Source organism: Dichomitus squalens (genome assembly GCF_000275845.1).
Source record: "Dichomitus squalens LYAD-421 SS1 unplaced genomic scaffold DICSQscaffold_24, whole genome shotgun sequence".
NCBI classification, from domain to species: domain Eukaryota; kingdom Fungi; phylum Basidiomycota; class Agaricomycetes; order Polyporales; family Polyporaceae; genus Dichomitus; species Dichomitus squalens.
In genome coordinates, this window is record NW_006766906.1 from 84,876 (window position 1) to 103,736 (window position 18,861).

At 57.2% G+C, this 18,861-nt stretch overlaps 10 protein-coding genes across 10 annotated transcripts; 2 read left to right on the forward strand and 8 right to left on the reverse strand.

Annotated features, from left to right (window-relative positions):
• Positions 1 to 482: 482 nt before the first annotated feature.
• DICSQDRAFT_181639 (uncharacterized protein) lies at positions 483 to 3,424 on the forward strand (the record flags this gene model as incomplete). The annotated part of the gene is made up of 1 exon (XM_007367252.1): positions 483 to 3,424. One exon carries the CDS (start codon positions 483 to 485, stop codon positions 2,667 to 2,669), a length of 2,187 nt encoding a protein of 728 aa, XP_007367314.1. The 3' UTR covers positions 2,670 to 3,424.
• Positions 3,425 to 4,415: 991 nt separating this feature from the next.
• Positions 4,416 to 5,481, reverse strand: DICSQDRAFT_171585 (uncharacterized protein; the record flags this gene model as incomplete). Its single annotated transcript, XM_007367253.1, has 3 exons — positions 4,416 to 5,120; positions 5,177 to 5,385; positions 5,460 to 5,481. 3 exons carry the CDS (start codon positions 5,479 to 5,481, stop codon positions 4,416 to 4,418), a joined length of 936 nt encoding a protein of 311 aa, XP_007367315.1.
• A 50-nt stretch (positions 5,482 to 5,531) lies between these two features.
• DICSQDRAFT_171586 (uncharacterized protein) lies at positions 5,532 to 5,948 on the reverse strand (the record flags this gene model as incomplete). The annotated part of the gene is made up of 1 exon (XM_007367254.1): positions 5,532 to 5,948. One exon carries the CDS (start codon positions 5,946 to 5,948, stop codon positions 5,532 to 5,534), a length of 417 nt encoding a protein of 138 aa, XP_007367316.1.
• Positions 5,949 to 6,478: 530 nt separating this feature from the next.
• Positions 6,479 to 8,035, reverse strand: DICSQDRAFT_137978 (uncharacterized protein). Its single transcript, XM_007367255.1, has 3 exons — positions 7,592 to 8,035; positions 7,134 to 7,536; positions 6,479 to 7,071 (listed from the first exon to the last, which is right to left on the reverse strand). Exons 1-3 carry the CDS (start codon positions 8,027 to 8,029, stop codon positions 6,581 to 6,583), a joined length of 1,332 nt encoding a protein of 443 aa, XP_007367317.1. The 5' UTR covers positions 8,030 to 8,035; the 3' UTR covers positions 6,479 to 6,580.
• Positions 8,036 to 8,420: 385 nt separating this feature from the next.
• Positions 8,421 to 9,023, reverse strand: DICSQDRAFT_171588 (uncharacterized protein; the record flags this gene model as incomplete). Its single annotated transcript, XM_007367256.1, has 4 exons — positions 8,421 to 8,506; positions 8,569 to 8,728; positions 8,832 to 8,905; positions 8,975 to 9,023. The coding sequence occupies 4 exons, from the start codon at positions 9,021 to 9,023 to the stop codon at positions 8,421 to 8,423; spliced, it is 369 nt and encodes a 122-aa protein (XP_007367318.1).
• Positions 9,024 to 9,496: 473 nt separating this feature from the next.
• Positions 9,497 to 11,190, reverse strand: DICSQDRAFT_88608 (WD40 repeat-like protein). The gene is made up of 7 exons (XM_007367257.1): positions 10,955 to 11,190; positions 10,832 to 10,885; positions 10,691 to 10,763; positions 10,526 to 10,632; positions 10,359 to 10,466; positions 10,210 to 10,302; positions 9,497 to 10,139 (listed from the first exon to the last, which is right to left on the reverse strand). The coding sequence occupies exons 1-7, from the start codon at positions 11,182 to 11,184 to the stop codon at positions 9,542 to 9,544; spliced, it is 1,263 nt and encodes a 420-aa protein (XP_007367319.1). The 5' UTR covers positions 11,185 to 11,190; the 3' UTR covers positions 9,497 to 9,541.
• Positions 11,191 to 12,475: 1,285 nt separating this feature from the next.
• DICSQDRAFT_127995 (uncharacterized protein) lies at positions 12,476 to 13,059 on the reverse strand (the record flags this gene model as incomplete). The annotated part of the gene is made up of 3 exons (XM_007367258.1): positions 12,476 to 12,796; positions 12,857 to 12,930; positions 12,993 to 13,059. The coding sequence occupies 3 exons, from the start codon at positions 13,057 to 13,059 to the stop codon at positions 12,476 to 12,478; spliced, it is 462 nt and encodes a 153-aa protein (XP_007367320.1).
• Positions 13,060 to 13,844: 785 nt separating this feature from the next.
• Positions 13,845 to 14,563, reverse strand: DICSQDRAFT_148194 (uncharacterized protein; the record flags this gene model as incomplete). Its single annotated transcript, XM_007367259.1, has 4 exons — positions 13,845 to 13,978; positions 14,034 to 14,214; positions 14,294 to 14,436; positions 14,497 to 14,563. The coding sequence occupies 4 exons, from the start codon at positions 14,561 to 14,563 to the stop codon at positions 13,845 to 13,847; spliced, it is 525 nt and encodes a 174-aa protein (XP_007367321.1).
• A 303-nt stretch (positions 14,564 to 14,866) lies between these two features.
• On the forward strand, positions 14,867 to 15,079 carry DICSQDRAFT_137983 (uncharacterized protein; the record flags this gene model as incomplete). The annotated part of the gene is made up of 1 exon (XM_007367260.1): positions 14,867 to 15,079. A coding segment is annotated over one exon (213 nt), but the record flags the coding sequence as incomplete, so codon positions are not given.
• Positions 15,080 to 15,700: 621 nt separating this feature from the next.
• DICSQDRAFT_64148 (Pkinase-domain-containing protein) lies at positions 15,701 to 17,615 on the reverse strand (the record flags this gene model as incomplete). The annotated part of the gene is made up of 11 exons (XM_007367261.1): positions 15,701 to 15,844; positions 15,930 to 16,279; positions 16,379 to 16,456; positions 16,511 to 16,573; positions 16,632 to 16,659; positions 16,720 to 16,853; positions 16,913 to 16,986; positions 17,042 to 17,130; positions 17,188 to 17,265; positions 17,394 to 17,522; positions 17,589 to 17,615. 11 exons carry the CDS (start codon positions 17,613 to 17,615, stop codon positions 15,701 to 15,703), a joined length of 1,194 nt encoding a protein of 397 aa, XP_007367323.1.
• Between the last annotated feature and the right edge of the window lie 1,246 nt (positions 17,616 to 18,861).

Here is an 18,861-nt window from a genome sequence, read left to right on the forward strand (position 1 = left end):
CTTTGAACATACACACGTCGACTTCCCTGACGCTCTACGCTTCCATAAATCCTGTGGCCTGCCGTCTTCTGAACCTGCTCCGGACATGTCTTCCGTGACGGCCTGTGATCTTGCGGTGCCACACATACAACCACACTGTTCGGTCGGCGCTACATCCACCGGCTGCTCGCTCCATTTGCGCGACGGGCTCGACGACGCGAAATAATCTTGCCTTACTCCTCTCCTGCTCAATTTACCACGTCGCCCCTCCCTGGGCACACCGCGCTCCTCCGGAACGTGATTCTCCCCCCGCAGAGTCATCGGTCCGTGCGGGCATCACTAGTCTCCTTAGAGCCATCTCTCCTTATCACACACCACGTATGTCCAACTCTATTCTGCACTTCTCCCCATCTAACACATAAGAGCGCAGGGTATACCCCGCTGGATCTCCCCAACGCCTCACAGTCATTCGTACACTATACTAATCCTCCTAATCCGCCAAGATGCTCATCCGCATCTTGCCCGTCCACCCCTCCCCGAACATCCTCTTCACGCTCACCCTCCCGGACCCCACCCACGACGCGAAGGTCGACTGTCCCCCCGCATGGCGCGCGCAGGCGAACATGGTAGAGGAGATGCAGGACGAAGGGTTCGGCGTCGAGGCCCCGCGAAACATCCACGCAATGGACAAGGCGGCGTGGCACAGCGCGCTCATGACCGAGGTCGTCTTCGACGTGCCCGCGCGCACCGTGTCGTGCACCTTCGTCGACGGCGCGCACGTCACGTGGCCGCTGGCGCCCAAGGGCGACTCCGGCAATTGCCTCGCCGCGCTCGAGGAGGTCGTCGAGGACGTGCAGGACTCCGCGGCGGAGCTCGAGCGCGAGCGCGCGCGGTACTCTGGCGACGCGTACCTGCACGAGATCCCCAGCCCGACGGCGTCCACGTTCTCGAACGCGGGGCAGCAGCCCACGCAGTCTGTTTCGTCGAAGCACAAGCGGCAGAGGTCGCTCTTCTCGTCTATTGTCTCCGCGCTCAAGGGTGCGCTCTCGGACGGCAGCTCAAGCCGGAACCCTACGCTGCCCTTGTCCCTGCCCCCGATCAAGATCCCTTCGTCCTCCTGCCACTCCCGCACCACTTCGACGTTCTCGCGGACGCAGCGCTCGCCCCCAATGTCGCCTGTGACGGAGCGGCCTGTCTTCCAGCTCCGCGTGCGGCCGCGCGCGCCCATCCCCCTCCCTGAGCACTGCAAGGTGCGCACGCACTCAGAACGCCTGCGGCATCGCGCACGGTCCAAGCTGGTCGACACCCTGCGGAGATACGTCTTCCCGATGTTCTCGACCACGGACTCGCCCTCGTTCGCATCGATCGAGTGCGCCCCTGAGGTTCTCGCGCAGGAGTACGGTTTTCCGCCTGGGCTGTACCCGGCCTGGATCGGGCGAAGCGTGCTGCGGAAGACGGAGGAGCGCATGCGCGAGATGATCGTCGAGGCGAACGCGCACGGCTTCGGGCACCCGCTCGGCTACACGCTGAAGGGCCACCCGCAGACCGTCGCGCAGCTGCGCGACGCCGAGGACGAGGAGGACGACGCGTCCGCGGCGACGAGCCTCAGCACGACGAGCGTGAGCACGGAGACGGACGGCTCGTCCGTGCACACGCCGACGGACTCCCCCGTCCGCTCGCCGTTCTGCTCGGGCGTCGCGCCGCCGCCCGGCGGCCCCCCGCGCCTGTCCGCGCTCGAGACGAAGGCGCCGCCGCACGTCCCGCGGAGCCCGTCCCCGCCCTCGCCCGCGTTCGACTTCGACATGTCGACGTACCACGTGCTCTCGTCGATCCGCACGCGCCTGCTGCACCTCCTCGCGCGGCTGGACTCGTCGCCGCGCCAGATCGGCGCGCGTTCGCGCTGCGGGTCCGACCTCACCATCCTCGAGATCAAGAGCCGGCGGCGCGCGTGGAGCTCGCGGGACTACGTCGGGGGCGCGCGGATGAACCTCGTCGGGCTCGCGACGCCCGTCTACAGCTCGCCGCTCGCGCGCTGCGAGCCCGTCACCGCGGAGACGCTTGCGCGCATGCAGGCACAGGCCTCCTCCGCGAGCCCGCAGTCCCCGGCGAGCCGCTCTTTGGGCGGTCTCGCGGACCTGAGCGAGGAGTTCGGCGTGAGCGCCAGCGTGAGGGTCGGCATCCGGGCGGTGACGAAGGAGATGGACGCGCAGCTGTTCCCTGTGTGCGAGGAAGAGGAGGACGAGCTGATCCAGAACACGACGTTCTACCAGGCGTCGGCGGCGGGGTTCGCGCTCGACGACTGCCCGGACGACGACCTCTGGCGCGACATGCGCGAGCTCGACCTCGAGAGCGGGCTGCTCGCGTTCCCGCGGCCCGGGCCGACGCCCCTCCAGAGCGGCGGCGCGAAGGCGCCGGCGTACGCGCACGTCGCGCACCCGATGACGCGCACGCGGACGCAGAGCATGCGCAAGGAGCACGCGCGGCTCCCGCAGAACGCGCTGCTGTGCCAGCCGCTGAACGTGAAGGTGCCGGTGCCGGTGATGCTGGACCGGGGCGAGGCGTTCGACGATGCTCTCCGGGTCGACGACATCGAGCGCGAGGGGCTCGGCGGGGAGTTCACGCTGTCGATGGACCTGCCGCCGCCGCGGCGAGGGTGGCTGCAGGACGACGCGGACGTGGCGTGCCGGTGACGGCGGACGCTGCGGCTCGTGTCGACCTTCGGTGTATGCTCCTCTTCTTTCTCGTCATCATCGCCTGCTCTGTATCATAGCTTCGCGTCGCTTTTGGCCCTCCTGCGTCCTCCTTCGCGCTGGGTGGCGTGTGGCGGCCCATGGTGGTTTAGCACGTTTCCCTTCTTCCTCGTGGACGGCCTAGCGGGCGGTCAGTTCTGTCTGATGTGGCCCGGGTCGCAGATCAGCTGCGCGACCTGATCTCACGCTGGTCATCACCTTCCGCTGTCGTCCTCGCCTTCTGTTCGATCTAGCGTCGGCACCCATCGAGTCCACTAGACGTCCCTTGGCACTTCTCCTATCTCGTCCATCCACGACGCCTCGTCATCATCTTCCATCTCCTGATTCGGATTCCGTATCGTATCGTATTCTCCGGTATTCTGGCACGTTCGTCGACATCCTCGGCTGCATCATCATGGTCCCCTTCGCACATCCATCATTCGAACATCGGCCCGTCCATCCATTCATCATCGCTTCTGCCCACATCCATTCAGTGCTTTTGTCCAATGTCCATTGCTCTCGCATCTGTTTTCGCATATAATCACCTCCTTCCGCATTCGCTGTAGATATACATCGCATAGTGCCCTGGTCCCTGGTCCCAGACTTCCGAGTGCGCGCGGGTCTGCTGGCCCGCCGCCCGCCTTACAGGGCTGCCCACTCACAACACATACACATATCAACCCTTGCTCCTTCCGCCCATCATTAGCCCCCGTGGTCCCCTCGGCCAGTTCGTTCTCGGCCGTGCTTCCTTCGTCCGTTTTCCCATGCTCGCATGTCCGCCGTATTAATGACCCCTTCGTGTATCATAGTCGGTCGTGCCGCGTCTGTGGACGCGTCGATCACGATCATCGCTGTGCAGTGTTCGCGTTGTCCTCCCGGTAGTGGAGTTACGCAAAATGAGAAGCTTCTGCTTCCTCGGAGTGCGTACTCGTGGTGCTTCTTGCCGTTTGGGGCGTGTCGAGTCGAGCCGCAGTCCGACGTACTGTTGTGGCAAGTCGATCGTTCTGATTGAGGCTTCTCTGGTGTCTAGCTAGTGGTCGCCGAGGTCTCTCACAGCGCTGCTTCGAGTAACGAACTAGATCGACATCATGCTGGACTAGTACGCCAGTTTAGTGGCATCTCTAGAGCTTCGCCGATACCGCTCGATACCTCAGCAGAGGCTGCCTGACGTGGTAGTTGCGGATTTGGTGATACCGAAGCAGGATCGCAGACTCATCCTTGCTCTCCACTAGGAGGGCTCCAGGTTGATTATATAGGACGCATTCCTAAGTTACATCTATACGATCAAGTCCGAAAGCCGCACGCTTGTACGTTGTCCATAGCACAACGGCACACCACTTGATCTTACGCACAGGCCACTTCCTCGTCGTTTCGGGATCGAGACGAGAGGGCGGGATACGGAGGCGCTCGTCAAGTGTTTCACTACGTAGGTAGTTCAGTCTTCTCCTTTCGAGGCTTCAACCTGCAGGTACCCGAGCGGGGCAAGATAGCGGGCCAGTACGAAGAGAGGGTCCGCAGCTGTCGCACAAAGACCAAACGGACTCGAGACACTCTGGTCACAAGGAGGCTCGACTACCGCATCCGTATACGTCCGACATATGGCGCTCCAGCCGAGTGCACTCTCTAAGGCCGCGCAGATCCCCCGTCGAGTGCCAATAGATGCGCAAAGGCCGGTCGTAGTGGGGGCTACGGTGATCACAAACGACGTCACCACTTCGGCGTCGCCGGCTGGCGGTCCAAACAGATGCTCAGCCGATAGTCGCCAATCCGCCGTGCCCAGCGATGCATCTTCACGCCCTGCTCCCCGCCGCGCCGCCCGCGTACTTCCGCAACGAGCGCGGCGTACGTTTCCGGGTCGTCCTCCCCCAGAAAGAGCACGTCCTCGAACGAGTGCTGGCGGTCGTATACCAGAATCGTCGCCGCCGCAGCCTCCATGCCGCCCTGGAGCTTGACGACGAAGACCTTCTCGCTGTGGACGTTCGGCGGGACGGCGCTCGTCTCGGTCCGGGTCCTGAGGAGCCCCTGGCCGCGATCGACGCCCAGCCGGCGGACCCACTCAGTGACCTCTCCTTCGAGCCCCGGAAGGGCCGTCCGAAAGTCCACGGTGACCCAGCGTCCGCCCTGCAAGGAGTGGCGCGTCGCCTTGTGTGCAGGCCAGTCAGGCTGATCGGGCACCGGCTGCTCAGCGGGCTGCCTGCAACGGAGCACGCCGATGCAGCATGGGTACGTACCTGCGCCGTAATACGCGAAGGACTGACACTGCGAGCACCGGCTGCTCCGCTGCTCCTCGCACACGGCGCAGCCGGTGTCGTTGTTCAGTCTACCGAGCGCGCCGAAGCCGAGCGGTCCGACGGGGAGCAGGACGGATAGCTTGAACTTCTGCTCGAACCGCTGCTTGTCAGGCTGGTAGTCCTGGGGAGCGACGTCGCGTTTGTAGACAGCAGCTTCAGGAACAGCTTCATCTCTACTGGAGTGGCGCTGATGCGCGAGATTCGGTCGCCCATGTCTGGGTCCTTTGCGTGCTGGCTGTGGCCCCATCGCTTATGCTCAATGCCGTCCGATGGAGTGTAGGAGCGGTACAGGAGCACGATGGCCGGTGTCTTCTCATCCAGCTCGAGCACGGACAGAAACTGCAGAACGAAGGTGCCAGTCAGCACGGCCTCCGCAGCGGTGTGTTCTACGCAACATGCGGTGGTGACGGCAGCGAGTCAGAAAGGTGAGTCAGAAAGGGTCCGACAGGCTCACACAAACCGCCGTTCACAGAGGAGGGCATGGTCAAGCAATGGACGTACCCGGATGTTGATTATATACTTTGCTTGGTGCTCAGGATCCTCTAGGAGGCAACCAATCCGTGCCCTTGTCCAGCGCGCGGCCCAGATACATCACCACTTGACGCAGATCCCATAACGCGTTCACATGGTGAGGAAGCGCCTCGTACTCGCGTCCTTCGCGTTCTGCCCGGTGAATCTCGCTGAGCTCCTCGTAGTTGACGCGAATGACCGCGTCGAACACCGATCGACCATTCGGGAGAGGCCGGCCATCCAAACCTGTTTCCATAGGCCACTTTGGTAGATTACGAGGGTCCAAGCTTACGGGGAAGCCATCCCGGTTCTGCGACGCATTGAGTGCGTCTCGTAGCCGTTTGTCGAGGACGCTGTTCGGGAGTTTGGGATGTGGAGTGAGGTCGAAGCCCATGTCTGACATGACCTGCAGTATTTCTTGGGGCGTCAGAGAGTTCATGGAGGGTATAGGCGAAGGAACGACCGGAGACAGCGATCATAGATGAAGCTGGATGAGATCACGGAAGGATGTGCAGTCATAGCAGCCGGTCAAGCGAGCGTAACGTCGCACGCGCCTGTTGAGCCACTTCCTCATCCGGAATCCGGTGTCATTAGGACCCATCGCGTGACTGTAGCCTACATAAACTCGGATGGCTACCGCATCTCATATGAATCGACGACTGTAGGTCCACCGAGACGCGCTTTTTTAGCTACCAATCTATGCCGCATGTGTTGCCCCAGTCGTGAAGATGGCTGTAGGCAGAAGAGAAGCGCGCCAGTGGAACATGGGGTACTATAACGAACACCCAAGGTTTATATGCTATATAACGGGAACGTGGGTCTGATGCACCGTTGAACGACGAGCTAAACAAGTCAGTCTCAGAATGGGAAAGAAGGAATACGCATAGGAATCTAGATGGCAGGTTGCGCCTAGGGTAGGTGTCTAGGACCTGTCAGCCCTCGGTTGCTACTATGTGGTCGTGGATTAGTCTAATCCAGATGTATCACCATCATGGCACAGGCCTAACCGAATCCGACGGGACGTAGTATGACTGCAAGAGCTGATGACTAAGAACATTCAACTACGTGCGCTCACCACTTCGTGTCTGTTCCCGGCTCTCGGTCCAAACACACACTCAGCTCCCACTCGCTCACCCTCTTCGCCCACCGATACATCTTTATTCCCCCATACCCGCCCCTCGGACCCTCCATCTCCCTCACAAAATCCGCATACACCCACGCGTCGTCCTCGAGGTAGAAGAACGCCTGGAACGTCCGCTTCCGATCGTACATCATCATGTGTGCCGGCAGTCCCGCGAGCACAAGCGCAACCTGGAATTTCACGAGGAACGGCTTGTCGTCGTACGTGTTTGGCGGGGGGTTGGACCCGTCCAGTTTGCGAATGCTTCGCTGGGTAGCGGAGCCCTCGAAGCCGAGCGAGGTGGAGGTGTGCCTGTTGATGAAACCCAGCCACTTGCCGTCCTGGCCGGGCATGGACGAGCGGAGACGGATTGTGCGCCAGGTGCCACCTTTGAGGGAGCGGCAGGTTATCTTGTGGTCTGGCCAATCACTGCGCTGGCATTCTGGTGCGTGCGAGGAGCGATTAGTGTGTGTGCATGACATGGAAAGGGTCAGGGAAAGGTACCTGAGCCACAGTAAGCGATGGATTGGCACCCGGCACATCGACTCGTGGCTCGCTTGCCGCAAACCGCGCATCCCAGGTTGACATTCAATCTGGCCAGCGCGTCGTACTCGAGAGGTCCAACGGGCAGGAGAACGGAAACCTTGAAGGACTGCTCAGTGCGCCGCCGCTCGACCTTGAAGTCAGATGGGACCAGAGACGCGTTCAGCTTCAAAACTCTCAGGAGCAGTCGTTGTTCCAGAGGCGTGGCGTTGACGTTGAGCATGACCTCGCCGACCTCTGATGGATTCGTGTCTACTTGTTCGTCTATCCAGTCGATTCCCTCCAACGCGGTAGATTTGTCGAAGTTTCGATACAATACAACAAACGCGGGGGTCCTTTCATTCACTTCCAAAACAGAGAGGACCTGAATACATAAATAGTCAGCACATGGCAGAAACCTGGAGGAACCAGCAACTCACCCTGAGATTGACGGCACAGTGCTCCTTCTCTTGATCTTGCAGCACGCACCACCTCAGGCCGTCATCCAGATATTTCCCAAGACCCATCATGGTTTGCCGCAGATCCATGAAAGGGTCGACGTATAGTGTCGGAACAGTGCTCCCCCCTGCTTTCTTTGTTTCGTAGACCTGGAGCGCCTCCTGCATATTTCCCCGCTGAACTGCTTCGAAGAGGGATCGCGCTCTAGTATCGGCTTCGTTCGGCCTCTTCAAAGGCCAAGCGGGAAGACCGTGCAAGTCAAACGGGGATGGCAGACGATCCTTGTACTGAGCGGCATTGAGGGCATCGCGCAACCGTTTCTCAAGCGCGTCGCCCGATAACTTGGTGTCCGTCGGGATCTCGATACCCATGCTCTTGAGGACTTGGAGGGTTTCGGAATGACTCAGTGTCCAATCCATTTTGTAGATGACACAGCGGGGAGGGTAAGATAGGAAATTGTCAGAGACGGTGGCGTGGCGAGATGGTGGTGCGCGTGCAAATAGGACGGTCCTGTCGCGTGCGCGGATGACGCGCCTAGTCTAGTAACTCCCACCACGTGATCGCATCCATCGCGCGCAACTCCCCCCATCCGCTACGGATCGTGAGGCTGTGAGACCTTGCCAACCCCTCAGGACTGAATATGCTCGGATTACTTCAGCTTGAAACGATATTCATAGCAAAACATAGCAACAGGTCACTTATACATACATTTTCGTCCGAAATCGATGAGTTCTGCCCCTCCCAGTCACGGCTTCACACTGTGCCTATAAACTCCAACATAGTACTTACGCCATGATAGTGGGGAAACATCTAGATATCGTAGTCGAGCGTGACAAGATAACTCGTCGTGGAGAGGATGCTCTTGGTCCTGGGGTCGGTCTCGACGACCGTAAAGTCTGCGAGGCAGTGCATCTGTCAGAACCATGTCTCTCATATAGGTCCAAAGCCCGGCACTCACTGTAGTTCCCTTCCTTGAAGACGTTGATGCTGACGTTGACACGGCCTTCTGCTGTCTCAGTGTCGTTTGAAGAGAATTGGGGCGTCGGTGTAAGGGGCGCGCTGAACGTGGCATTGTGGAGGGTGACGTTGATGAACGACGTGTCAAAGCTCGAGCGACCCTGAGGGGGACAAGACGCAAAATCAGCATGAAGCTACACAGAATTACGCAAGCCGGGAGGCGCGCAGTACAGCACTCGTAAGCGATAGGTAATGAGTACTCACAGGCCGCGTATACTGGACCAGAGGGTTAAGGCCTATGCCGCTGCTGGGTGAGGGGCTTATGAGCTGGGCGTTGGCTACAAAATGAGCGCAAATATGTTCACAATGAACCACTGTTGTGCGGTCGAAAAATGTATGACACTCACCGGCACCCGCGAAAACAGCTGCAGCGAGGGCAAACAAGGAGAAGCGCATCATGTCGTGGAGATGAAATGAAAGGATGAAAAGTAAAGAGTGAGAGGCAATGGGGTCCTACTGTCCTCGAACCTGATCTGCATCATTTATATTTATAAGTAGTCAGTGTCGAACTGCGATCGCGGCCTCAACGTCAGCATCCGAGGTTTCAAGTTGAGCGGCTTACGGCTGGGCATGCCCGGCCGCTTGTGCGGCTGTACCCAAATCATACATGACGTTGTTTCGGCTGTGTGCCCTTGTGTGCCCGTCCACCGACGGGCGATCCGATGGGCACAACTTGTCCACGGGACTCCAGAGTCACATGGAACAAGGATAGTACTGCGGACCGCAAGACATAGCCACCTCTCACCCCGCATAATAATACATGACGATCGTTTCTCCTTCAATTTAGATTTAGACAAGATCTCCACAGAGAACTCGCGGTAACAGTGCTGGAGTAGACCCAGGTCCGAGCAGCTATTAGCAACTCCACCCCCAGATTCAAATTGCCATTGTTTGTTAGCGAGGGTACAAGTCGTTCAAAGGTCTGCAAAGAAAGTGGGCTCTGCCTCGACTTCGTTCTTCCCCTTCCTCCGCTTCATCGCATGCAGTGCGTCCTGCTCTTTCTTCCGCTTCCGCTTCCGCTTCCGAGGTTCTGGATCTAGATCTTCCTCATCGCTCGAATCTGCCGCTTTCTCCTTCGTACCCTCTTCCTCGTCGACGTGCTCGTCCTCTACAGCGTCCTTGACTTCGCTCTTCGAAGGCCCCGTTTTCGTCTCCCCTTCCTCGTCTGAACCGCCTTCGTCATTCTCCATATCCGGATCCGCATCGCTCCCGGCACTACCGCTTTCGGCTTCCTCATCTTCGTCACTATCGTTCTCGAACACCTCCTGTAGGTCCGTCAACTTGAGCACTTCCTCATGCCCTACGCTCCCGACCCAGCGCCCCTCGCCACCCATGTCGACCGCAATGCGCTCAATTGGGAATTCGCCGTGGTCGGCCACGACGCCGAGGAGCTTGGTCGGGAAAAGCTGCACGGCGCGGAGGAGGCCGTCGGAGGAGCCGGTCAGGATGGTGGATTGCGCGTTAGAGTAGCGGGACGGAATCGCGCAGAGGGCGTCGATGGACTGCGGGTGTCTGAGGCGGGAGGAAATGCGTGTCGGTGAAGATCAGAGGGGGTTGGATAGAGGATGGGTAGGGAACGTACCCGGGTATACGATCGACGCAGTCTCCCCAGCCATTTTTGCGATTGAATATTGAGAGGATGCCTAGCTGCGTCCCGACAACGATTTTCTGCCCGCTGGAAACGGTTCATCAACATTACGGGCAAACTTGTCCGTGCGTTCGTCGACGTACCCTTTGATAGGTAAAATGGAAAGTAACTCGTCTTCTTGGTCTTCTGACTGGGCCACGGGCTCCAGCTTTTTGGATCTGATGTCCATGACTGACAATGTACCGTCGCCGCTGAGTAGACAAAAGCTCCATGAGCTCGGTATGAGATGAACCACATGGTGGTTACGTACCTGGTAGCGACGAGCTGCTTCTTGTCATCCAGCCACATGAAGTCGGATATGAAATCAAAGTGGTGTGTGTACTTCCGTACAGCCTCCTGTTTTCGGGGGTCCCATAACTTGGGGCCATGTATGATCGGGAAACATGTAAATGCACGGTCAAGAGACAATACTCACTTTGATCACGCCGTCATCGTCTCCTGACGCAAAGAGTCGCGGTAGAAGTCGCTTCATCCGGTTGATGGGGACACTTGCAAGCACTGCCTAGGTGAGCGACAGTGGTCTATTGTGCGGTGGGGAGAAGCCATATAAACTCACTCATGTGCAGCAGCACGAGTGTCGACGACCTCTCCCGTCCCAACGTCGACAGTACTGACGGTCGTGGGGTGTATGCGGTCAACAAAAACCTCAAGCACTCAAGCGAATGAGGTATATACATACTAGATGGCCTTCGCCTTTCCTGCCGCCCATAGCTTTGACCCATCCTCGGTCACAGCGAGCGTTCTACATGACTTCTTGGAGGGCCTGATTGAGAACTTCTCCTCATAGTTCCCCTGCTCGTCGTAACTGAACGCCTTGATGTACCCAGTGAGAAGCCCAGTGGTCACCAGAGGCTGTTCTGGAAGGAAAGCTAGATCGAATATCTGCGCTCCGACAGGGATGTCGGGCATGATGCCAATGGACCAGAAGAGAGCGAGGAATTAGACGCCGAGGATAAACTTGCGTATAGAGATCCTTGCACTACCTGTTGTTTATTCACGCACCTCAGCAAATGCGTACACGAGCGACAACTTTAGCGAAAGTGTAGCAATAGGGTCTATTTGCCAGAGCCTGGGCCACGAAACTGAGGCTCGAAGGGGAGTTGAGATTGCCCGAGATTGTGCTCCACTTGACCTCGAGAGAACGCTGCTGCAGAATAGTTTGTGTCCGGAGAGAGACTTGTTTATGTCGTGAGTACCTATGATGGAAAGTAGTGTTCAGGGTCCTCCCTCCTCAGTGCTACATACACACGCACCGCGGGATGCCTGTGCGATGAGTGGTGCGTTTAGCGCCCAGGGTATCCAGGGTTCCACCGTACCAGTAAATTCGACACACACTCGCTCAAAGCAAATATCCGCACGCACCACTTCGTTCAGAATACTCGCGTCTGTATCTCGAGCGAACGTCAAATGGCCCAAGAAATTTCGCCCTGGGCTCTACCAAATATACCCTAATGTCGCGCAGGATGGTATGAAACGGCCAAGTTGACAAGCAGTCTGCGATCAGTGCCACGTACCTAAACGCCGCGCAATATATCTCAGCAGTGCGAGGATTAGCTACATGGCCTTCTCAGGCCAATATCTCTGCACGACGGTATCGACCCGCCGGGCGCTTGACGGTTTCCGCAGGCCTGGCCGGTAATCCCGCAACTTCGCGGATTGAGGAGTTCTCTCAAGTCGTGCCCGAGAAGGTGATTCGTTCCCTTACTGCTTTCCCATGTCAAACGAGCGTAGCCCCTTCCTGTCCCCCGACATTGGTATTACCGTAATGACACGCTCGTAGGCTCCTCGAAGGGACGTAGAATAAATACCCTCCGATAGCCACACGCGAGCAACGACGTATCCGAACGTCGTTGGATAATCCAACGCTCCCCCGCCCCAACTTCTCACCAATCCACAGGAATGACTGCGAGGAAGGGCGAGCATGTCTTCTAGTGTCTGGCACCCGAAGCCAGGGACCTCTGCAGAAAGCAGTAGTTCGTGAAGACGATCAACAACACCGCCGTGCTAGTTGAATCGCACACTTCCCCCGATTCAATACACGAACCGTGGCAACGTATGAATGATTAGGAGCTGTAAGAACAAGCGCTATGCCGTATCCAACGAGTCTGAATGAGGGTCGGGCCATCGTCATGAACGTTGGCTTCTATCAATTCGCTGATGAGACTCCGAATGACGCAACCTCTGAGTCGCTCGCGCCCTTTCAGGCATCGTAGCTAAGGGTGACAACGATGCCGATGTTCGCGACGGTGCCCTTGAAGGGGCTGATCTCCTTGACCGTGAAGTCTGACAACGGAACCGACGAACGGTAAGCCTCCGCAAATGGTACATGGGCGACGACGTGAAGAGGGATCTCACCGTAAGTCCCTTCGGAGAACACCGTGGGGTCAATGTTGACGGTACCGTTAGCAGTGTCTTGGGGCCCGTTCCCAGGAGAGAACGTGGGATGGGGCAGCAACTGGGCGGTGACGGTTGCGTTGTGCAAGAAGACCTCGACTACAGTGTCCTCGGAGACCACATGACCCTGAAAGCACCTGCCGGTCAGCTGCATTCATCTCGGAAGTCAGACGGTAGCTGCACGCACGGGGCGCTTGTACTCGACGAAGGGATGCAACCCGATGACGCTCTCAGTTATGGGGGTGATGAGCTCAGGTGAACCTGAAAAGACGACGAGGTTGTAAGGCAACACAGTCTACGATCTTGGGAAAGTGTATGCATACCCTGAGCGACGACAGTGGTCACAGCACCGAACACGGCGCAGGCAAGAGCAACAAAGGAGGTGCGCATTGTGTTGAGAGAGTACCAGGAGCTGAGACGGGAATGTGAGGAACTGGTGATGGAAGTCGGTGCAAGGTATCCTCCTTTATATACTCCTCCTGAGACGTCTGGTCGGCCTGCCCCACGCTTTGCCCTGATGGCGCTCCGTACGCGTCATATGACGGAGACACCCAAACCATGCTTCCGCTGCGAGACCGGCAGCAGTACATGAAGCATACCATGATACACAGGTCTACTCGCGCATGCCTGTCGCCGCGTTCGGCTTGACTTGGCGAGACATACTGATGTAAAGGATGTCTGCGTCGGGCATGCATCTGCAGACTACAGCGGCAGACGGCGGCCGATCACGGGCTATCCTCGCCGACAAATGTCGCCATACGCACCGTACAGTCTCATTGAAGACTGATTCCATCACAACTGCCGACGCTTGCGGTGAGTTGAAGCTTAAGTCTAGGCAGAGCACTGACCGTCATGTCCAGTCTTTGCTGTCGTGTATTGTTGCCAAGTCGGTCTCCCTTGTCCGACGAGGGAAATGGGACCTACGTAGACTTGTGAGGTCGAGTTTACCGTTTATGTAACAGAGAAACCGTCTCCATTCATGCTCCCACAGAGGCCAACAGCGCCCGTCCGTACTGGTAGGAAGGGGGCCTGGCCGAGAAAATGCCTGCATACACACAGGTATCATCTGTAGATCACATTTCTCGATCTGTCCAGCATTCCGCGTTTCAAAGTCGTGCATTCTAATGAAGTGCTAAGGCATCGTACCGTATGTACATAGTCGCTCGTGACTGCTACTACAACTCATCCTTCGTAGGTGGCGCTTCATGCGCTTTGGGGTCGAACACAAATATAACCGGGACCTCGAAACGGGACAGTGATTTCGGGCTGTTCAGAGGACCACCCCATTGCCACTCCATTATGGTGAGATCTGTTCCCATCTTTCAGCTCCGCATCCCGATGGCCAGACAATCAGCTATGCTTACTGTACGACCCCTCGGCAAGTCCCGGGAGAAGAGGGACGTTCAGCTGGGCCTCCGCTGTAGGCGGATCGCTATCCGCAATGAAGTCGATCTTGGATGGGTAAATGTCTGCTGAATATGTCTTGTTCTGCAGCAACAGCGATATGGCAGATGCATCAGGAGAGCTAGATGCGAGATCGTAGCTCTGGTATAGCAAAGCAGGTGTCAGTAAAACAGTCCTTCAGCGAAGATTACGCGCCGAAGAGTGTTCGGAAGGTGCTAACCGTATCGATGAACTTGAAGTCGAACTGTGGCCCAACAGTCTGATTGACTTGAGGGGAGACGACTGTTACATTCTCCATATTGCCCAGGTTGAGATTCACGTTGATGTGGAGGCTGGGTGCATTACTAGCATCCGGGTAGAAGACTGTTGCGGCTGATATCAGAAGGGGAGAATGGCGGAAAAGCATGGCGATCCATGACACACGCTTGTTCTTGAAAGTATTGAGAGCAGCCAATCCGGCGCCGAAGATAGAGCCTAATACGAAGAGCATCTTATGTGTGAAGTCGGACGAGGCTAGGGATGAGATGGGACGGAGAGCAGGAAGGAGGGACCTTGGTGAAGTATGCGTTGGTATGATATGTGAGTTTCCGAGTCACAGACGGCCCCGCCACTCTGCGCAGTGATGTTGTCGTAAGACACACAGCTATTGGACGATAGATATCGGACCGCGTACTAACTCACTGGCAGATAGACGTCCGCGGTTGTTGAAGTCTATCATAGGCTCCTAATTTCCGGCGGAGCGTGCTAATGTCCACAGTAGCCTCGACGCGAATCTGTAACCACATGGAAGAGCGACATTCAACTGGTCAACAACAAAACAACAGCATATACGACATACTGCTCGCATACGGCCATAACGGCAAGGTTTAGCTCTGTCAAGGCTGTTCGCGTGCGAGTGTGTCGTGCTGATAGAAGCCACTCAACGCCATCGCAACCCCCCGTGAGTACGAACGTGGCATCTGCAGGTTTGCTTCTCCATCTTCATCTGCCAATGGTGAGGCTGTGAACACGACGCGCAAATGCAGTGTTGAACAACGAAAGTCACCATGCATACCACTACGTAGCTTTCGACGGACACCACCAAACGACTCTCATATAAGATTGCCAGAGATGAAAGACTGGAAGACGTCGAGAATGATTTCACTTGCTACGCGTCCTCGAAATTCGTTAGGAATACGGTCCTGGGGGGGTCGGGAGTCAAGTGGACATCAAAGAGCGCATCGGCGTCTATCTGTGCTTCTTGCTAGGCGCCGATCCGTGGACTTCGATCGGGAGGGCCTTAGGTCGAACCGCACAGCATGTCCAGATATTTGCCAGCAGTAGACCAATGCGATGTTGTATATACATAGCGATCTCATGATCATACATTGCAGATATATCTTCTTTCCCGTCCTCGCACGGCCCGTTATAACTTTGTTCGAAAGCGCACAGACATAAGCAGCCAACCAAGCCAATGGTCCATCGACACCTCCAACCCCCAGTCCGCCCACAGCCCTCATTCTCTACCCCTTCTACCCGCTCATCGCTCTCCAAGGATTACCCTACGTCCGGAAAGGACTGTGATATCATACGTCGGTGCGACGGACGCGAAGCAGCAGACACCAGACCAGGCAGAAAACAAGAGAGCTCATACAGACAAGCTGTCTAGCTTGGTCACGAGCGCGGTGTGTCCCTCCGCCTCGGACTGGGAGACGTCGTCTTGCTTCTTGAGCTCCTCGCGCGACTCCGAGTGCTCGGTGCCGTGCTCGTCGTAGTGCGTCACGCTGCGACCCTGCGTTCGTAGACGTCAGCTTCCCGCAGAAAGGTAACGCGCGGAGCACTGCATGCCCAAAGGCGGAAAGCGTGAGTATACACACCTCGTCGACCTGCTCCTTCTCCGACTCCTCCTTGAACTGCGCGATGTGCTCGCTCAGCGTCTGCGCCGTCGGCGACAGCCCCGCGAGCAGCGACATGCGCTTCGTCGCGATCATCGAGAACACCGCCTTGCGGAACGTCTTCTTCGCGTCGAACGCCTTCTGGATCTGCGGCAGCAGGTTCGTCGGCCGGCCCGAGGAGCTCTGCGGGTCGGGCACAAAGTGCGGCTGCTCCGATGCGAGCCACTTGTGCTTGAGCGCCTCCGCCGCGGTTGGGCGCGACGTGGGGTCGATCGTCAGGCATTCCGAGACGAAGTCACGCGCGGTCTGGGAGACGTTCGACCAATACTCGTCTGTGTGTGCAATCGGGGTAATGTATGTTCGTGCACCGACAAGGAAGGGAGACGCAACTGTTAGCGGACTGCGGAAAGGAAGGGACAGCAGAGACAGACCAGGCTCGAAGCGGTAGTCACCGGCAATGATAGCCTCCATCTCCTGTTGTTGGGTATCACGGTCAAATGGAGTGTATCCTGCGTATATCGTTATGTTAAAACGTGCATGAACGTAGACGAGGGCAGCGTTACCACAAAGCAGGAAGTATGTGATGACGCCCATAGCCCAGACATCGACAGGCTTCCCGTGGCCGGCTGCAGACATAGCGCCATCAGTACATTGAAGCTGATCACACGTGTGCGCACTGCTCACTCTTCTTGAAGATCTCAGGAGCCATATACTGCGGAAGACGCGTCAATATCCTCAGAGTAAGCAGATTTACAACGGAGCTAATACGCACGCCTGGCGTTCCGCATATCTCTGTCAAGAGATGGAACTTCTCATCGTCCATTACCCGACTGAGACCAAAGTCGGCGATCATGATATCTGCATCTTCGTCCTTCGTACGGAAGAGGAGGTTCTCGGGCTTGAGGTCTATCCGGAAAATAGCTTCAGGAGAGTCGGGAGCAGGATCCAGAACTACGCATATATACCTCGGTGTACGATACCACACTCGTGAATGTACTTCACTGCACCCATGATCGTCCGTACCAGCGCAGCAGCATCCCTGGAATATGGATCAGTTCTGCGCCGAAGTACTAGGAGAACTGATGAGCACGCACTCTTCGTAGTAGTTGCCCTTGGCGCATATGCGATCGAAGAGCTCGCCGCCCGTACACAGGTCAAAGCAAAGATAGAGGTTGTGTGCCGTCTACGTAGGATAAGGCCGCTCAAGACCCCGAACGATGAATGCGGTATCAGGACGTACCTCGAAATAGTCATGAAGGGTAACGATGTTTCTGTGACCCTTGGACACCTTCTTCAACACCGCAATCTCGTTCCGTACCTACAGACGTGCAGAGCCGTGTAAGACACGTAGTTCGCGGGAAGGTGACTCATGCCGAGCCGCGATCGTATGATCTCCATGGGGAAGGGCATGTACGCCCTGCGGACGTTCAGGGGTATTAGACTCACCATGTACTCCCGCCCCTCCATGAGTTTCTTGTTGATGACCTTGCAAGCATAGTACTTGCCAGTCTTGATGTGTACTGCCTCCTTCACGATAGCGTATGTGCCGCTGCCGAGGGTTTTGCCCGTCCGATACTGGGAAAGCACGTTGACCGCTATCAGCCGCTCGACCTAATCGGGATGAAGACTAGGAGGTCTAACCTGACAGGGGACGGTTGCGGGGGCCATCTCTTGATCCTTCTTGCTGTAGGAATGCTAGGAGAACGTGAACGGGGATGCGGATAGCAACAGACGAATGGTGGAAGAGGGAGAGGAGCACGGAGGGACGTAGAGCAATGGCTGTTACTTATAATTAGGGTTCTAGCAGTCTGATCAGGCTACTCACACCTATTCGATCGGCGTCGCCCCGTCCCTCCGGCCCATCACCGGACGCTGTCCCCTCGGTGGTCGCGTGGTTGCCGGCGAGGCCGTGCGGCTCTGGCTGTGAAAGGTCCGAGGGAGGCGCCGCGTTGGCCGGTGCAAGCTGCGTTGCGGACGACGCCCATCCAGTTTCGCTTGTCTTTGACTTCTCTCTGTCCACCGCCTGCTTCTGTGGCTGATGCGCGCTCGTATATCGATGGCCACTGGCACCTTCCCCGCTCCTCCTGCCTTCCGTATCCGAATAGGTCGACCGCTTATCCTTGCGCCGCAAATGGACGCTGTGGACAGACCGACTTTGCTGCGTGCCCATGCTGCTGACTATGGCTGAGAATCGACGATGTAAAGATGATTATACGGGGCTACGATATGGATAGCTGCGACGTGGCTCAGAGCGTTGGGAAACGAAGAACGGTACCGGGTATGGACACCACTGTCCGCGACGTCTTATATACAAGTCCTGACCCTTCTCCCTCTTCCATTTCGCCACGCCCATGAGGCGTGTTCCGAGGAACGATCACGGCAAACCGCCTCTGAACGGACTTGACACCGCTGCCGTCCCTATACTCCATGACAGCTTCCAGAGGCTGTGATGCACTGCCCGACAAGCGCGATGAGCGAGTCCGCACGGCTCCGGACCCGACCTCCCTAGTCTCTCGCTGTCCATATATTCGGCCATCCCAGGAGCGCCACCATGATCTCATGCACCTATTGACGGGTGTACGACGTACTGTGCTGCGAATACCTCGGTTGGTATAGCTTCCATGCTCAATTCGCGTTGCTTGCGGGACCTGTACGGATAGTAAGTACGCTATATGCGTCTATGATATCGTGGCCGACATATCGGGGATCACTTGGCTACTTGATGGGTACGTTCGCTTCGAATCATGATCACCCGCTGTTCGACAGAGCCCGAGCCCAGGCGTCGTTCACGAGGCCGTCATGAAGATGCACGGTTCACTCTTCATAGCGATGCAGGATTATGTCATTGCATCGCTGCTTGTCCTTGTCATTCATATACTCTCGATTTGCTATGCTTGGTGGATGAGTACCTGCC